Below are 19,530 nucleotides of genomic sequence, written 5' to 3' on the forward strand. Positions count from 1 at the left end.
TACACCCCCTGGGTCAGGCACACATTTTACCCAGTTGAGTCAAGCCTTTCCCCAAACTACTCACTAGTAGAGGATACTTCCTAGTTCTGTAAACTTGGGCAAAAGATCTTCGATGAGCCTCAGCCCCCTCAGTTGTACAATGGGAGAAAATGATAGGCCGGTACTTGTGCACCAGGAATGGTGAGAGGTTCTTGGAAGCTGGCTGAGCTTGCCGACGTCGATTATAACGTAAGTCTCATGTATGTGATGAGGCAGTTACCCTGATTCTTCTCGTACAGGTCTTCCGTCAGGATGCCTCCTGACCACCCCCTTAGGCTGTTTTGTTGCTTATAACAGTGGGAAATAGGTGACCTTTCACTTGAGTAAGAAGAAGCCGGGAAGCCCTGCTCAGGGTAAAAATAGTTACGAAAGGACGTTTTTAAAAAAGAAAGAGGCATTCCTAAGAAATCGTTCTTCTCTTTGTCCTTGATGCCTGTTCCTCAATCTTTATGACACCCATTATTCTGCCCCGTTCACCGTAGGCTTTCTACAGCCTTTCTACGGGTGTTAATTTGCTTTTTAAAAAGTCAACCTTATAAACGTGTAGTTTACATAAAATGAAGTGTACCCATTTGAAGTATCCATTTCACTGAGTTTTGACAAATGAATGCACCCATGTTAGCCTCACGACCACAGTCAACATATGGTGAACACTTTCATCACCCTTGGAAGTTTCCCTGTGTCCTTTTGCCACCACCTTCCCCTCCCCAGGCCCCCTTGTGCCCTTTACGCTGTTGCACCGCACGGCAACCACATACCCGGTTCCTGGCACCTACGCCAACTTTGCTTGTTCCAGGGTCTCCTGTAAAGGAAACCTTCCAGTATGTGTTATTTTCCACCTGGCTGCTTTTGTTCAACACGATGTGTTTAAAGTTTATCCTTGTTGCCGTGTCCATCAATATTTTGATTTTTTTTTTTTATAGCTGAATAGTTTTCTATTGTGTGGATATACCATAGTTTGGTTATTCACTTTTAAGGGACATTTGGGTAGTTTTCTGTTTTTGGTTATTGTAAGTAAAGTTGCTATGAATAATCATGTTTGTGTCCTTGTCTTTATGTATTTTCATCACTCTCGGGCCATTACCCAAACTGTTTTCCAAGGTGCTTGTATCATTTTACATTTCTACCAGCAGTGCATGAATACTCCATTGGCTCCACATTTTTACCAACACTTGGAATTTATCAGTCTTTAAATTTAGCCATTCGAGTGGATATGTAGTGGTGTCTCATGTGTTTATTTTTTGTAGCAGTTTTTTGAGATAGAACTCACCCATCAAAAGTGTACAATTCAGGTTTTGTTTTTGTTTTTTAAGTAAACTCTACATAGACCCAGCATGGAGCTCGAACTCATGACCTTGAGATCTAGAGTCACATGCTCTACCAACTGAGCCAGCCTGGTGCAATTGAGCATTCTTAAATATATTCACAGAGTTTTTCAGCCAGCACCATCAATTTAAAACATTCTCATTACCTTAGAATGCAGCCTTGTACCTTTACACCACCCTCTGTATCCCCCAAACCAGGGCAACTCCTAATCTACCTTCTGTGTCCACGGTGTTGCATCTTCTGAACATGTCATGTAAATGGAGTCATACAATATATGGTCTTTGTGCCTGGCTGCTTTCTGTTAACATAAGGTTTTCAGGATTTATCCATGTTGTAGCATGTATCAGAATCTGACTTCTTATTAAAAAAACAGTGTTCCATTGTATGGATATATCACATATATTCATATTGTTATGATTTGTAAGTATTTTCTCCCATTCTGTTGGCTGTTTTTATATGTCCTTTACAGTTTCCTTTGAAGCAAAAGGTTCTAATTTTTCTGAGTTCTACTTTTTTGTTTCTTGTGCTTTTGATGTCATTTAAGAAACTTGCCAAATCCAAGATCAGGAAGATTTAGTCTTAAATATTTTCTTCTGAGAATTTTATAGTTTTAGCTCTGACATTTAGGCCTTGGATCCATTTTGAGCTGGTTTCTGTGTGTGGTGTGAGGTAGGGGTCTGATTTCATCCTTTTTTGTTAGGTATCTTGTCCCAGCACTATTTGTTGAAAAGAGGATTCTTTCCCATTGACTTAATGTTGGCATTCTTGTCAAAAATCAGTTAACCATACATTTGAGGATCCCCTATGGTTTTAGCATGTATTTTCCTCATGACTAGTACCAATTGATTGTAAGAACACATGCTTAGTGACTATTTGGTTTAAATTAAAAATGATTGCCTGTTTTTAAAAACTGGGTTTCTGTCTTCTTAATAATGAGTTGCAGGCAATTTTTGTACATTGTTCATAACAATTTTTTTTTGTCAGATACACATACTGTAAATACATGATCTCAGTCTGACTTATTCTTTATTTTTTTGCATGTGTCTTTCAGAGCACATCAGCATTTTACTTTGTTGAAGTGTGTTTTTTTATTTTCTTTTATGCTTTGTGTTTTTGATATTCCCTCTGAATGTCTTTGCTTACTTCAAAATCATGAATTTTTTTCTCCCATTTTCTTCTAGGAGCTTGTAGTTTTGGCCTTTATATTTCTGTGATCTACAGTGTGCATGTGTGTATGTGTGGTGTAAGATAAGGAGGTCAAAAGTGTTTCACAACAGTGTTTCTTTCTATAGTGATGACATTTACTCCTTCAGAAGGTATCTTTTGAGTACTCAGTCTATGCCAGGCATGGGGGTATGTTGTCACTAGACAGGCATAGTCACTCTCTCCATGAAAGAAACAGGTTTTGTAAGCGCAAGGTGTGGTGCGTCCTCGGAAGGCTCCTCGAGGGGCTTCGCAGCAGAGCCCTTTTGCAGTTGGTCACCCTACTTAGCGGCTGGAGTTGGTGGACCTTTGAGCCGAGGCGGAGAAGGCGCAGAGGAGCTAGATGCTTGGAGACTTGGGGGACCAGCTTTCTGAGGAACAGAAGGTCGCGGCCTGAGGCGGAATAATGCCGGTGTGTTTGAGGGTCTCAGAGCGTCAGTGGTTGGGATCTATGAGGAGAGGGAGCTCAGGACAGGGATGTGATCCTGCAGGACCGCAGAAAGGGGTTCGAATTTTACGCAATCTCAGTCTTTACTCATTATGCCCTCTAAGTGTCACACGTCCGTCCTGGGGAAGTTCTCGCGGGTGAAGCACAGCACCTGAGTTTAAAACGGTGCGGAGCTGACCATGTCGTCATCTCTTCACTACTTCCTCGCTTCATTTCTGTCTTGCTTGAGGTGCCATTTTTTCCCCTGTTGTGCCAGCCGGATCCGTTTGAATCAGAACGCCTAGTTTCCTGTTCCCATCCTGTTATGGAGAGGGAGCCCCTCACACACAGGAAAGAGAAAAGCCAGCTATTATTGCAAGGCTTGTGGTGACACACTGGTCCCTTTTTACCCCTCCCCCAGTTCCTGTGCCCCGGGGTAGCGCCCCTCCGCGTGTGCGTCTTGCCACAGCTCTGCCGGGCCTCCAAGTTCCCAGCTACTGTGTCTCCACTGCTGCTGTGACGTCTGGCTTTTGACACTGTCTAGACTTTCTAGTGTGGAAGTGCAAATACAGCTTTCCCCGTGGCCACCTTCTGGGGGACCCCACTCCACGTACACGCACCCACCCTCTGCACGCACGCATGTGCGCACACACACACACTGCTTCTCCTCTCCTGATTCCGTAAAGTCAGCAGTTGATGAATTAACAGTTTTACTTTATATAATTACAGCTGTGAAAGGTGTTTTTAGCTGAATCTGAAAGTGTACACAAACACATTTCCTTTTGTGTGAAATTTGGTCCTTAACCTGAGCTCAGCCTGGTGTCCTTGAGTCCAGTGCGTCTCTGGTCCAGGTCATCTGAAAACTGAACCTGTCACCTGCTTTGGTGGCCCTGACTGTGGGCATGTCAGACCTGCCCCCGCCTCCGAGTCCTTGAGGTATGAGGAGAGGAGTCCAGTCCCTTGTGGTTTCACAAGCTTCCTCGTTCAGCTTCTACACTCGGCTTTCCTTCTCTGTATTGGCTTTTCAGTTGCCCAGATGTCTCTCATCTACTCTTTGTTTCTGTTGGTCTGTGTCGTTTTGTTTTCCTTTACCCTTGTTTGACGGAGGTTTTGGGAGCAGGAGAGAAAAATGTATGTGCTCAGTCCATCAGTTTTAACAAGAGCTCAAGAACATCCCATTTTTATTCCTAAATATTGCCCATTCAGATCTGCACCTGGTCCCACATCTTTGGTGAAACCAGTAGTGTCTCCTACCCCCATAGTCCCTGACTGGTCTCCTTACCCTCAAAGTCCCCGTCCTGGAACTCACCCTGCAGAGTGGCCTGTCAGAGTCCCCCACCTCTCTAGCACCCTGGGGCCACAGGACGAGGGCCGTCCGAGCTCAGGAGCTTAGCAAATGAGGCCATTGGGGTGACCTGTGTGAACTCCTTGTCACTGGCATCGTCACTGCAGTCACACCCAGTGGTGTGTGTTTTCCCAGAATTTTCACACTGCTGTTCACTTTGTCACACTTCTTCTGCCTGTGCTGTCCTTCCCGACGGAAGATCTGTGTCCTCCCCAATGCACTTCTTCATCAGAATTACCCGCCCGTCTGGGGGTCGCCTCCCACCTAAAGCTTCTGACTGCTGTGTATCACAGCATCATAGGTGCTCCCTCTGGCTTCTGCTCTGTTGTTGTGCTCAGAGTACTGTTTTTGTGCTGCATTCTGTGTTGTGCACTTTTTGCAAACTTCTTTCGTGCCTGGCTTAATAAAAAGACAGTTGCATTCCAAATCTGCCTCTGCGTTTACTGTATCGGGATCACAGGTGGCATTTGGCTTTAACCCCGTCGTGTGCTAGTGAGAAGTGAAAAAGGCAAATGAGGTCTTGTGCTAAAAGTAGTTTTGACCTCACATGCCCTCAGAAGTGTCTTGGGGACCCTAGAGGTCTTCTGACCACCCTTTGAGATTCCTTAAGTCTAGTGATAAATACTCTTGTCAGTGTGGTGCGTAATCTTCCAGACTGCTTACGATGAGAAATACTTTACCATATTATATACAGTATACAGTCCCATATGTCCCTGCTGAAGTTGTGTTTTTGTTCTTAATCTATTTTAGAGAGCTTTCTATATGAATATGGATATATTTGCCCTATTCTTTTTTTTTTGCATTGTATTTTAATTATATTTTCATCTGTCATTTGCATACAGATGTTGAACAGTGACAATGTAATGAAATAGGGTCAGAGTTGGGTTTAGGGGCCGTACTTTTAAAAAGACTGAAACAACAGGTGAAATTATTCTGTTAACATAGGAGTGATCAAAGGCTTTTGATTGGGTTGTGGGGAGATGAACAAAATGTTATATGCTTCATCTTTCAGTATTAATAATATAAATGAATGGGAAGAGTAGAAAGTATATGTAAGGAGATCATTTAGAAAATTATTGTAATTGTTTAGATTTGAGCACCTGAATGCTTAGAAGTAGGTAATGGTCTGAGGATTCCCAAGACAGGGAGGGAGGTGAAGGGCTGCAGAGCGAGAACAACGGAATCGCAGGTTGTGGGGCAGACAGGTCTGGGGGGTGGGGCACAGCCCGGAGTAGCTGTCATCGGCCCACCCTGCTCTCCGGGTGAAACACACAAGACAGAGAACCCAGTTTTGGGGCCAAGGTAAACTTGCCAGCCTCGTTTCTTTAGGAACCTTCTATCTCTACATTACTCATTTTTTGTCCTGTTTACTCTCATGTTATTCCTTTAGTAACATGTGCTTAAATTGTGTGTGTGCCGTGCACTGATCATTTTGAAGGATGTTACTAAAGTTATCGCGGAAAAATTGTGCTTCCTTTACCCGCTGCCTGCTTCTACTCTAACACTCTAAACACTGTGTAGAGAATACTTTGACAAGTTGAATTTATATTGCCCTTTGTATTTGTTTATAAATGTACTTAATTTATTTTTTAATGTTTATTTTTTAGAGAGAGAGAGAGAGAGAGAGAGAGATCAATCATGAGTGGGAAAGGGGCAGAGAGAGAGGGAGACACAGAATCTGAAGCAGGCTCCAGGCTCCGAGCTGTCAGCACAAGCCCAACACGGGGCTTGAACTCACAAGCTGTGAGATCATGACCAGAGCTGAAGTCAGACGCCTAACTAACTGAGCCACCCAGGCACCCCTAGATGTACTTACTTTAAAAGCCACGTCTATTAAAATGGCCTGTGCATTTCTTAAATTGGTAACTGACATATGTGCAGATTTAATGCTATGTGAATTTAACAGAAACAAATGCTCATTATGCTGTATCAATTTAATTATACAGATGCAGGACAGCTGGAGTACATATTGATGAATCACTCTTCCCTGCAGCTAACACCAGGGAACACTTACCAAGCCTAATTAAAAAAAAAGTAAGTATGTGATTTCAATATGGACAGTGGCAACTATGAATTTATTCGTTCTTCTATTCCTAGAAAATGAAACTTTTTAGAATGTATTCAAGAGTTGTCTTAAGTATTGCTGCTGCTGGTATTGTTCTTTTCATGTAGCCTTTTTAAGAAAGTTACAGAAATCATTTATCCTTTAAATTTGTGAGAAGTGGAAGGAGATGTGTTTGCCCAACAGAAAGCTAAAAGTTGCAAGAGACCAGCAAACATCCAGGTGCTCTGGGAACTACTTCAGAATTCAGTTTGTTATGTCGGCAGCAAAATACCTTTGTTCTGCTGTTTAGCTGGAAAATCTCAAAAGTCTGAAGCAGAAATATCCAAGTTATTTAGTAAGTAAGTTGTTTATTGAAAATCTCTGCAGACATAAAGACACTTTGAGGTCTAATCCATATTTGAACTGCAGCATTTTCACTCTTTTATTATTTGAAAACTTTGTGATTTCTTTATTTGAGGGTAAGCTGGTTTACTATGAAACTTAAGAGTCCCTTTGCGCTTGAGAATGCCCGTTGGAGAAGAGATTTGCAGACTTTCTCCAAAGTGAATTAGACAGACTAGAACCATACGTTTCCTGTAGATTAGAGAAGACGTTCCCGTGGGTGCCTCAGATTTTCTGTAAATACTAAATCCTCTATCTCCATTCCATTTATGTCAGGCCAGCCAGGATTTGTAGTGCACTGACGGGGTGCACTTAACTTCAGTCTCTGTCCGCCCAGATCTCATTCAGGTATAGGTGAAATAGAGTGTGCAAGGCTCTTGACTCTCTGTGATACACTTAGCAATAGCTGTGTCTGCTGTGGTTTTTTGGTTTAATTTTTTTAAATGTTTTTATTTATTTTTGAAGGGGGGGGGAACGGGCAGAGAGAAAGAGAGAGAGAGAGACAGAGTCCAAAGCAGGCTCCAGGCTCCAGGCTCCAAGCTGTTAGCACAGAGCCTGACACAGGGCTCAAACTCACAAACCCTGAGATCATGACCTGAGCTGAAGTCGGGCACTTAACCTACTTAGCCACCGAGATGCCCCTCTGTGTTTGCTGTTTTAAAAATAAAGTACATGTTTTTAAAACACATTAATCATACGAGTGTATTTTCATTGTAAAACACTGAATGTACACAGATGAAGCCAGTACGCACACGCACACATGCGTGCATGCGCGCGCGTGTTTTGTATGATTGAGGTTCTCCAATGTTACACATATTGTTTGGGAGATTGCTGTTTTCTTCTTCACTTAACAGTGTGTTTTTGACTATTTCATGACAGCATATGTAGGCCGTCTTCACTTGTCCCTATTGTACTCTATGGCATAAATGTGCCTTTGTTGGATTCATGCACCCTTAAATCATTGTGGGTTTTCAGTCAGCACATTGTGTATGTGACATGTTTGAGTTAATTGCTCCAGGTGTAGAATCTAGAGATGAAATTACTGGGTTGAAATGTGCACGCTCTCTGATGCGAACAGTCACCCCTCTTTACACAGTGACCACACCTGGATATTACTAATCTTTGTCATTTTTCCTAATATGAGTCCTAAGTCACGACAGCTTATACGCTTTGTTTGCTTGTGCCTGAAAACATTCCCTTTCCCTCTTCTAAGTGCAACTGCAGAGTGAACGTGACTGCAGACCGTAGTCTCTTGGGCTTTTGGAGGAGGGTCTCGGCTTGCCCCTCCCTCACTCTGCTGCCAGCCTGACCCTCTTCCCTGCTGTTGCGCACATATCCCAAGCATGTTTGTGATTTAGAGCCGTTACGTTTTCTGTTCCCTCTGTCTGGAAGCTGCTCCCCCCAAACTCCATGATGTGACCATTTTTCTGACTTCGGTGGGGCTTTGTACCCGTGTTCCTTTCTCCGTGAGACCCCCTCCGACTGTCCTGTGTGCTGTGGCAGTTCTCGCCTCTGCCGACTGCCTGGCGCCCCAGTCGCCTACTGTGCTCCTTTGGTCTGTAGTGCTTTCCCCTTGCTGACGCACTGTAGTCATGGTGGCCATTTTGTAAGGTTCAGTTGCCCGTGAAGATCCGCAGGACTCTACGTGACCGTGCTGGGGAGTCTGTGGAGCACTCGGTGACAGGGAGGCGGGTGGGGGGAGCCTCTTACGGTTTGTGGTCATGTACCCTTGTTGTGAGTGTATTACCTCCCCCAACAGCGGAGCCCTCCCGCTGGTGATAAGCAGTGGACAGGCCTTGAGAATACAAATGCCCCCAGATGCTTTGGACTCTCGGTTACAAAGCAACATTGTTCATCAGTACATTGCATGCTGTGCGTGTACTTCGGGGAAAACAGTTGAGGCCAGTTCCAGGTCTGCTGGAATTAACCCTCCCGACACACATACAATTTATTTTACTTACTAATTATGTTTATTTTCACACATATAATTTATTTTACTTATTAATTGTGGTTTATTTTCTGTCATTCATTAATAAAGCATAAGCTCCTGATAGCAAGAATCTTTTTCTGTTTCAAGACCAGTGCCTGAGACAACATTTTTGTTAAATAATGAATGAGAGCAGGATGCTCGGTCAAGAACACGAATGTAGGTGTGAGAAAATTCACCCAAGACTTTTTGGTTACAAGCCTTGGGCTTCATCCTGTGCGTCACACCTTCTGTGTGTGTTTAGAGCTTTTGGGTTTCACTGGCTGAATAGAATTACTGTGATTTAAAGACAATAGGGCAAGATTAAATAATGGTTCTTTTTTCTGGTAGTTAAAAAATTGCTTTTGTATTTTGTTACTATGTCATAATTTTGGTGGGGGGAGGGGGAGACATAACAGAGTAACCAAAATAAAGAAAAGACTAATTTCCTTTAAGAACTTTCATGGAGGGGCGCCTGGGTGGCGCAGTCGGTTAAGCGTCCGACTTCAGCCAGGTCACGATCTCACGGTCCGTGAGTTCGAGCCCCGCGTCAGGCTCTGGGCTGATGGCTCAGAGCCTGGAGCCTGTTTCCGATTCTGTGTCTCCCTCTCTCTCTGCCCCTCCCCCGTTCATGCTCTGTCTCTCTCTGTCCCAAAAATAAATAAACGTTGAAAAAAAAAAAATTTAAAAAAAAAAAAAAAGAACTTTCATGGAAACTAAGAATGCTGGGAGCATGTCAGGAGAAAATGCCTGAGAAAACAGAGCTACTTAGAGCACAGCCTTGTATTTATTCTTAAAATTCTGATATTTTTACAGATGCACAGAAAGAAATGACTGTTGCTATTTCACATGCAGTGCAAGAAGTACCTCTTTAAGATGGTTTTATTTGCAGTGTTATAAAAGATACCAAATGCACATGAAAGGGTTGCAATAAAGTATTCATTTTTATGTCCTTTTTGCACAGCGTAAGTGTATGCAGCCCAAAGATTTTATTCCTAAAACGCCAGAACATGATAAAAGACTTCAGAAGAAATTTCAGAAAATGGCTACAGAGCTCCAGAGGCAAAAAACAACTCTGGGTGAGTCCAGACAGACAGCGTGGTCCTGGGCACTTGTTCTGGTGGACGTCTGGTTTCATTTGTCTGATGACCAGTGGCATCCAGGGTGGACACTGGTAAGGGGGGACTCCGTAGGTCCAGCCTGCGGAAGCTTGACTGTGGCTGCTTGTGGGGCCGTGGATTTGAGCTAATCAGCCACGCAGTCTTGGGGTTGCTCACCAAATTGATAGAACTTTTTATTTTCAGGAATCATTATGGAAGAACAGATTTTGACTAAGAAGCCCTATTCTAATAAGTTCCTGTTTATTTCTTTGTTATTTTATATCTAACTTTGTAGTTTTACCTCATACTTGGTGTTTTTGTTTTGTTACTCAAAATAGGCAAATGTTAGATGATACGTTCTTTTTTTTTCTTTTAATTTTTTTTAATGTTTATTTTTTGAGAGAGAGAGAGAGACAGAGTGAGAGTGAGGGGAGAGCAGAGAGAGACACACAGAATCTAAAGCAGGCTCCAGGCTCTGAGCTGTCAGCCCAGAGCCTGATGCGGGGCTTGAACCCATGGACCCGTGAGATTATGACCTGAGCTGAAGTCGCATGCTTAACCTACTGAGCCACCCAGGTGCCTCAATTCTTTTTTTTTTAATTTCACCTTAAATATATATAATTTTTATTTGTCAATTATTCCTCAGTAAAGCTGGAAAAAAAAGAAGAAACATATTTCTGTTGTCTTTGAGTTTTCATGATACCTATTTGCAAATTAGCCCACAGTTATATTTTTGTTTTTTTAAAGTTATTTCCTTTTAACTCTGCACTTTGTTTGCTTTTTTGCCTTCAACAGTTTGAATTTTATGTTCATGGGCCAGTTTTCTTTTTAAATATCCTACTTGGAGTTCACAGAGGTGCTTGAATTGTTTTTTCCCCTCTGTGTATCAGTTTCTATATTGTCTATTGACCTTTTCTTTACAGTTCACTAATACGTTCTGCTTCGTGTAATCTGCTATAAAACTCATCTTTTGAGTTCATAATTTTGGTTATTTTATTTTGCAGTTCTAGGGTTTCCCTTTTTGTAATAGATTCTGCTATTCTGATTAAATCACTCACATTTTTTCTTCTTATCTGCAAGATCTTGAATGCCTCTGCTCTGTTGTTTTGTATGTTTTTTTCCTCCTGCCTTTTGTCATCTAGCCCTGTCTCAGTAGGAATGATGGCTTTTGTAATTGAAGGCAAGTCATTAGTTATAAAGTATGTTTGAAACTCTAGGCAATATTACTTTCTTAGATACCGAGTTTCCAGTAGGCTTTATCTGGACTGATTTGAATAGGAACTTCTCGGATTTTGGTAAGGCTTGGTAGACTTCTGATATGACAGTGATACCAGGCTGTGGCCATCTAGACCTTTCCACTGAGAGCCTGCAGTCGTAACTAGGACCCCTTCCCCTGGCTGGCTCTCAGCTTCCAGAGAAAATAAACCACAGAGAACTTTACATCACACACTGCTTCGCTTTTGGGATCCTGCCTCTTGTAGCTTCAGAGTTTGGCAACTTTCTTCAGGGTGAAATCACATGCATGCAAGGACTGCATTTCTACTCTGCCCTGTTCAGTGGGGAAGCTTTCGGTTTTCTCTTGAGTTTGTTGATACTGACAAACTGTTGGCTCTGTCTTCTCTTTGCTTGTACTTTTATTTCTCGGCAACTGCTCTCTTTGTGCACAAAGACCAGACCTTCAGCCTCTTGCCCCAGGCCCTTTAATGATAAATCCTCCTGGGGGTGAAGGCATCCTCTGCTTAGTAGCTGGCCTCTGAGCATTCCCCCTCTCCAGAATCTTGACTCATCTGGTCCTGCTCTCTTCAGTGGTTCCCTGATGCTTTTATGTAGACATCATTTGTAGTTTATATAGCTTTTGTATTTCTTTTTTCTCTGTGTAGGCATTACTTGCCTTCAAGATACTCTATTCCTGTCTTGAATTACTTGTAAAACATTACAGCACTGGAACAGCGGCACAATCACTTTTGTTTATGGTTGCACCTTGCACAAGGGTTTTAATATTCTGTATTCACTGTAGAAGATCAGTTACCTACATTTTTCATTTCTGGTAGCAACAGGCTGCTTCTGTGGAATCAAAAAATAGAGATATTTTGTCCTTAATGTATTTAGTCATAGAATCATTTCTGGGGTTTTTTTGAAGTCTGATTGGTATAACATACTGGTTTGTGATGTACAGTATAGTGATCCGATGTGTATATTGTAAAATGATCACAAGTCCACTTAACATCTATCACCATACATAGTTATAAAACATTTTTTTCCTCAGGATAGAACTTTCAAGACCCAGTTTCCCAGCTACTTTCAGTACGGTATTAACTGTAGCCCCCCTGATGTGCATCACACCCCCATGCCTTGCTCGTTTTACAACTGGGAATTTGTGCTTTTCGACCCCTTTCGCCCATTTTGCTCACTCCCCGGCTCCGGGCCTCAGACAGCCACCAGTCTGTTTTCTGTATCCATGAGGTTGGTTTTTCTGTTTTTGTTTTCTGATTTTGTTTATAGATTACACATATAAGAGATAACATATAGTATTATCTTTTTCATTAAATGACTTATTTCACGTAGCATAATGCCCTCAGGGCCTATCCATGTTATCATCAATGGCAAGGTTTTGTTCTTTTTTAATGGTCAAATAATAGTCCTGTGTGTGTGTGTACACATACCCACGGTTCCCTTAATCCATAGATGGACATTTAGGTTGTTTCTTTGTTTGGCCTTTGTAATTAATGCTGCAGTGAAATGGGCATGCAGATATATTTTCACATTAGTGTTTTTGTTTCCTTCAGGTAGGTTTCCAAAAGTGGAATCCTGGATCATATGGAAGTTCTGTTTTTAGTTTTTTGAGAAACCTCCATAGAGTTTTCCACAACGGCTGCACCAATTTACATTTCTGTCACGGGTGTACAAGAGTTCCTTTTCTGCACGTCCTCGCCAACACTTGTTATTTCTTATCTGTTTAATGATAGCTGTTCTAATATGTGGTTGGAATCTCACTGTGATTTTGATTTGCATTTCCTTGGTGTTGAATGATGTTGAGTCTCTTTTATGTGCCTGTTGGCCATTTATATATCTTCTTTGGAAAAATGTCTTGTTTAGATCCTCTGCCCATTTTTAAAATTGAAGTTTTTTTTGTTGTTGTTGTTAGATGTATTCTTTTTTTTTTTTTAAGTTCATTTATTTATTTTGAGAGAGAGAGAGAGAGGAGGGAGGGCAGAGAGAGAGAATCCCAAGCACTGAGGCTGTCAGTGCTCAACATAGGGCTCGAACTCAGGAACCATGAGATCCTGACCTGAGCTGAAATCAAGAAGAGTTGGACACTTAACTAACTGGGCTACCCAGGCACCCCTACATGTGTTCTTTTAATGATTTAGAGAAATACTTTAGGACCTCATGAAACTCTAAAGTACTATATGTGTTTTTTGTATTTCTCTTTTTTGCCTTTTTCACCACCTAAATTTAGGGTTTCTGGCCAGTCCCAACATGCCATTGATGCATGTAAGCAATTTCGGTAACTATATAGTGTATAGCATAGAAAAAGGAAACATTCATTTCTCTAGTTTTTTGTTTTAGTGTATGTTGCCATGTCACAAATTCTCTGTGTTCTGAAATTTTTTATGTAGAATTATCAAGCATTGCTTTGAATCTGTCATAGTAACACAGCAGAATTGACGAACATTTGGCCTGCATGGTGCTGCCAGATAATTGTCCACACACCGTGCCTGTATCGTTCATTCTCGTGCTGAGTCATCCCCTGTCCGAGAGTCAAGTCTTTCTCTTGTGCTGTACTGGTCCCTCCTTTACAGCCTCACTCTGACCGTCCGGTCTGCTGTGCTGCTCCAGCCAGAAACACGCGGTAGTTCTTGATGTCACTTTCTGCCTGATGCCCCTTCTTTGCGAGGATCCTGACTCCTGCTTCCGAGTGATTGCTTGATTCCCTCTAAGCCTGCATCAACCCCATATGAGCCCTTCATGCGGCTCCTTGACTGGGCCCCGTGAGGCACTGTGTCCTTACCATCTGTCACCTGACTAGGGTCAGAAGGGTGTAAACCAGAAGTCAGGGGGACACCCCACCTAGGGCTTCAGCGTCAACAGTGTCATGGTCAGGAAGCGTCTTTCGGATGAAACCCTGTTTTTAACATGTCCTGCGGCACAGCATGGCCTCTGATCCGGTCTCCTCTCCAGCCTCACGGCAGTACCAGACCTCTCTGCCTCCTTCATCCTCTTGCCATTTGGGCTTCTTCCTACACCAGTGATGCTGGATTTGAAAAGAGTTGGGCAAAGTACTGATAGATAAAAAATCAAATTTATATCTTAATAAAAATCAACATACTGCAAATAAAAGGTGTTAAAGATACAACTGACATATGTCTGCATATTGTCAAAATTGTAGTTAGAGTTGTTCAGGCTTAAGAGTCACAAAGGAGAAGATACTGAATGATTTTTGGTGGGTTTTTTTGTTTGGTGGATGAGGGGAGGTGGTCAGAACCCTAAAGTTCTCTTTGAGCAAGGTACGGATTCCAGAAAAAGGCACACCTGTGCACTGACACACAATTTAGCCCTCATTTCATGGCTTGAGGACTCCTGACCTCAGAGTTCGTGTGTTTGTGTGTGCATGTGTGTGTGTGTGCACGTGTGTTGGAGGTCAGGGAGGCTTGGTGAGTGGTGGTGGTTTCTATAACCCAGGCTGAAAACTACTGGAAGAGAGAACTTACCCCGCACACATCTTCGGTTCTCAGCTGGGGATCTGTTACCGAAGACAGACTAACAGGAGAAAAGTGTACATGCTTGTACGTTTTCTGTGACATGGGGGCTCTCAAAGGAATTGAAGGCCCAACGCAGTGGTAGAACTTTCATGCTGACGTTGAACAGAGAGGGGCAGCCGTGGAAGAGTGACATATAAGAAGGACCAAAAGAGAACACGGGTTATTTTAACAAGGTCTGTTTTACAGGATTCTCTTGGCCTCAGCTCCCCATCCCTGGTGATAATGTGCAGGGGGTACACCTCTCAAAGGGGAGTTTTATCTCCTGTCTTGAGGAAGAAGCTGGGCTGGGGGGTGTCAGAGTGCCTTTCTTTTCACCTGCTGTTATGTGACTACACTTTGCCCATGGTAACCCCTTTGCCAAAGCAGCACATTTGGGGTGACGTACCCCGCCTCTCCTCACCAACAGTTCGGAGCCAGATTGCGTTCTGGCTTTCCCTTCTCACTAGGTGTGTGAGCCTGGGCACATACAAATAAATTAACTTTGTTTCTTGGTTTCTTCATCTTTAAATTCTGATACCTGCTGCACGGTTTGGGGAGAGGTTGAATGAAATGGTGCACGGATAGTGCTTAGTGCACAGTCCCTGGCAGGTGGGCGTTTCTCAGCAGATGTCAGCAGTTTTAGTGCCAGGGTTGATGATTGTGGAGGTGGTAGGCTGATGACAGAGCATTGGCCGTAGTAGGTGATGATGGTGAAGGGGAGGAGGAGGACCGTGGGGATGGGCCGTGGGGTGTTCCCTTGAAACGAATCAGATGGTTGCAGTAAGAAGGCTTTTTTTTTTTTTAAAGCTTAAAATTGGATTTTTGTTTATTTTCAGATAATGATGTCCCTGTTCTCTTATTTGAATCTAATGGCTCATTGGTGTACAGTCCCACAATTAAAATGTGCAGCGGCCAGCACAACACCATGCAGAAGAGGTTACAGCAGATGAAGGAGAAAAGGGAGAACCTGTCACCTACCTGTAAGTGTGCACACTTTATAAAGGGAGCAGAGCACTTGCTGAGTGAACTGTGGGGGGGGAAGGTTTTTTCCTTCTTCCCTAGATACTTCACTTGTTTCCTGATTCTAATAGATTTTTACCTCTTTCAGGGTGGACTGTGTTAATATTTTCCTCCAGAAAATCTTAGGCTTCATTAAGATTTTTAAAGCATATATTTTAAGCATATATTGGGCGTGTACTTTTTGGATGTATAGGTTGAGAATCTATTTTTTGTAGCCCTTTTGTGATTTTTAATATCTTTGGGATTTTTTTTTCTTTTTTTTTAAATAATAAACCAGGCTCTTCTTTTGAGAGAATTTGCTTTAGACTAATTATCTCCTGCATGAGTTTATGTTTTTCTTTATTTGGGCTATCTTTAAAATTTCCGGTTAAATAACGTGTGAGCACATTTTCATAAAACATTTACCAGCATGTGGCTCATAGTGAACACCCATCTGGATTCCCATCAAATTCTCCTCCGCCCACGGGTAACCCACATTTTAAGTTGGCGTGTTTTTCCACATTGTTTCTGGTGTGGCATACGCCTACGTGCACAGGCTTCTGTATCTTTCTGTGTGCTGTGGACCTGTAGTCTTTCTTCACCTAAATTGAATCTGGCATACCTATTATTTTAAGCCTTTTTTTTTTTTTTTTTTAACCTTACAAGTGGCTTGGAGGTTTTTTCCAAATCAATAGGTATGGACCCTCCTTCTCCCTTTCTTTTCTTTTCTCTTTTTGAGATGTTGTGGAGTAGTTTAGAGTTTGGATACTGAATCGTCTGTTAGTGGAGGTTTTCCCAATTTTTCTTTATTAGAAATAGTACTGCAGGGGCGCCTGGGTGGCGCAGTCGGTTAAGCGTCCGACTTCAGCCAGGTCACGATCTCGCGGTCCGTGAGTTCCAGCCCCGCGTCAGGCTCTGGGCTGATGGCTCGGAGCCTGGAGCCTGCTTCCGATTCTGTGTCTCCCTCTCTCTCTGTCCCTCCCCCGTTCATGCTCTGTCTCTCTCTGTCCCAAAAATAAATAAAAAACGTTGAAAAAAAAAATTAAAAAAAAAAAAAAAGAAATAGTACTGCAAGTCTTTATTCTTCTTAAATTGCATGGTATGGTTCTTGTGTTTTGTTTAACCATTTTCCTATTTGTGGTCATAAGGCTTTCCATTTCCTGTTCACTGTTACAATCCGTATGCCAGTAGACCTGCTTCTCAGTAAATCTGTGTAGTCCTGTGTATTTCAATAGTATTAATTCACAAAGATGGAATTTAAAATTTTTGCCTTTCAAAATGGCATTTTACCGTCGCCCGCTGTTTATGAACCAGTTTCTCCAGGTTTGGGAAAATGGTGTGATTCCGTATCTTTTTCAGTTTGGGATAGAAAAACCGCATTTCTTTGTTTAATTAGCTTTCGAGGTCACTTTTATGAGAGGAACATATTTTCATGTTATTGATTCTATCAGTAATTACAACTTTTGCATTATCTTTGTGAATTATATGTTTTTGTTCAGTTGCCTGTTTTTCTGATTTGTAAGGGTCTTTTTTATATCATGCACAATAATCGTCATATGTTGCAACATTTTCTCGTGGCTAGCGTGGAGCCCAGTGTGCATTCGTAGTAGGCACTCGGTAAATATATTGTTGATTGAAATACTCAAAATCTTTTGTTTTCTCATTTAACATGCAGCAACTTTTATGAAGTAGAAACATTACATTTAATGTAGACAAATCTGTTCGTTTTTTCCTTAGGGCATCCAGGATTCCCCTGACGCTCAGAACTCCCCCACCACAAGGTTTTAAAATTGTTGTGTGTCTTTTCCTGTTACCTTTATGGTTTATTTCAGCCTATCTTGAATTTATATTTGTATGTGAATGTGCAGTGGGCACCTGTATCGGTTAAGGTTAGCTTTGGCCGCGTGTAACAAACAAAACCAGTGGCTCAGATTAGATACAGGTGCGTGTTTCCGCCACGTCAAAGGAGTCCTAAGCACAAGTCATAGGGTGGCTATTCCGTGGTTTTCAAGAGTCTTGTGTCTCATTTTTCTGCTTAGTCTTCTTTGGTGTCTGGCTTCCGCTTTAAAATGTCTGTGCCTCCCAGCTGAGCTAGCTTCCTGTGGGCAACCTGGTATACCAGAAGTTCGATCCAATAGGACTCAGTCTTACAGCTCTTCTTGGTTGTAAGCATTTATGGCTAGAGAACTGTAGAGGCAAAAAACGACTCCAGATAATCCAAGAAGTAAAGCACAGTCCTTTGTATTGTGTTCATCCACGTAGTTTGATTTGCCTGATGACCAGTGTCACCCAGGATGACAGCCAAAGGGGGACTGTAGTAGATTTAGCCTGAGAAGGAGACTACAAACAAGGCTGAAAACGGTCTTTTACGAGAGCGTGGCTACACTGATAGAATGAGGTTTCTGTTAAGAGGAGGGGGGCGTGGATGTGGAGCTAGGGAGCGAGCAGTGTTCCGCTTACTGTCTCATCACGTGTATACTTTATATGCCTCAAGCGTTGTGCCGTTACTTTGCGGTGTGAATTCTGCCACTTGACTGCATCCAGCACAGCTCAGAATTCAACATCTGAAACACTTCTCTGTGTGCTCACCTCTTTTATCTTGGTTTAAATTGTCTGCTTATGTTTCCTCAAGAAAGCATGCTGTGAGTCTCTTTAACAAACATCTTTGGGTATGAGACCAAAACATCTTTCTTGTTTCTGGTTTGTCGTCTGCACAGCCTTTGAAGATGATATTTGTGACCTTACTTGTTGAGTGATTGATGTCCTGGATTTTTTCTGTGAAATCTCTGAGGTTTCTCAACCTTGACACTATCGACATTTTGGGCTGATCAATTCTTTGTTGAGGGCACGTGAGGGGTGGTGGGAAGGTGCTGTCCTGTGACTGGCAGGGTGTCTCGCAGCATCCCTGGCCTCTGCCCACTCACTGCACACCAGCAGTATTCAGGTCACACCCACGTGACATCCAGTGATGTCTGCAGACGTGACCGTCACCCGCTGGGAGCCAAGATGCCCAGGGCTTAGAACCGCTGCTCTAGTTACAGGGCTAACGGTTGCTTCTAAAAGAAGGAGCCTTGACTATCAGACAACAAGATGAATTGAGAATATTTCTTTACCTCTGTTGGGCTTCTGCTTAGGCCCAGGCAAACTGACTTTTCAAAATCTCTTCTAACTCTAATTATCCTAAATTTAATCCTTTTTATAACATGATTTATGTAGGGGCTCCTGGGTGACTCAGTCAGTTTAGCATCCGACTTCAGCTCAGGTCATGATCTCACGGTCCGTGAGTTCGAGCCCCACATCAGGCTCTGTGCCGACAGCCCGGAGCCTGGAGCCTGCTTTGGATTCTGTGTCTCCCTCTCTCTCTGCCCCTCCCCTGCTCATGCTCTGTCTCTCTCTGTCTCAAAGATGAAAAAAATAAAATTAAAAAATAAAATTAAAAAAACATGACTTGTGTAGATTAGTTTTTACGAATCTCACCATCTGCAGTAGATTTGAGTAAGAGTTTTTTGTGCTTACCGTTTTGTAGTAAGTCGGGAGTGTGAGCTAACAGGCATAAATCGATGTTGGTATGGTGTGGGACAACAGAACGAGTGGGTTTGCCGTGGGCTCCCACGAGTCAGAGGTGCATCTGATGAAGGGTTCGGTTATGTTTTCAGCTTCCCAGCTGCTTGAGAAGTCTCACGATGACCCGTTTAAGTCCCCGTGTGAAGCTTGGAACATTTCACGTGATACTTTGTGTTCAGGTAAGGTTATTTTCTTTTCTGTGATATATTTAAACTTTGAGAATATTATGATTTTCGTATTTGGAGTTTCTTCTGATGTGAAGAACAGCTAGAAACTAGAATTCATGAATTTCACTGGAATTAGGTAATAAAAAATAGGTATTGTAATGCAATTAGCGTATGAGAAATTTCATCAGTTAAATCACCTGGGATTC

General features: G+C 42.5%; 1 protein-coding gene across 7 annotated transcripts in view; it reads left to right on the forward strand.

Annotated features, from left to right (window-relative positions):
* MCPH1 (microcephalin 1) overlaps positions 1–19,530 on the forward strand; it is a 273,487-nt gene that overhangs the window by 31,741 nt on the left and 222,216 nt on the right. For all 7 annotated transcript variants that reach the window (XR_015249902.1, XM_086703096.1, XM_086703094.1 and 4 more), the window contains 4 exons: positions 6,287–6,374; positions 9,717–9,831; positions 15,431–15,574; positions 19,250–19,336. Coding sequence is in view for 6 of the 7 variants with exons in the window: in XM_086703096.1 (XP_086559222.1) it covers positions 6,287–6,374; positions 9,717–9,831; positions 15,431–15,574; positions 19,250–19,336 (434 nt within the window). In the remaining variant the exon portion in view is untranslated. The remainder of the gene's footprint in view (positions 1–6,286; positions 6,375–9,716; positions 9,832–15,430; positions 15,575–19,249; positions 19,337–19,530) is intronic.

The sequence above is a fragment of the Puma concolor genome, chromosome B1, assembly GCF_028749965.1.
Source record: "Puma concolor isolate L17-30 chromosome B1, mPumCon1.1.hap2, whole genome shotgun sequence".
In the NCBI taxonomy this organism is placed as follows: domain Eukaryota; kingdom Metazoa; phylum Chordata; class Mammalia; order Carnivora; family Felidae; genus Puma; species Puma concolor.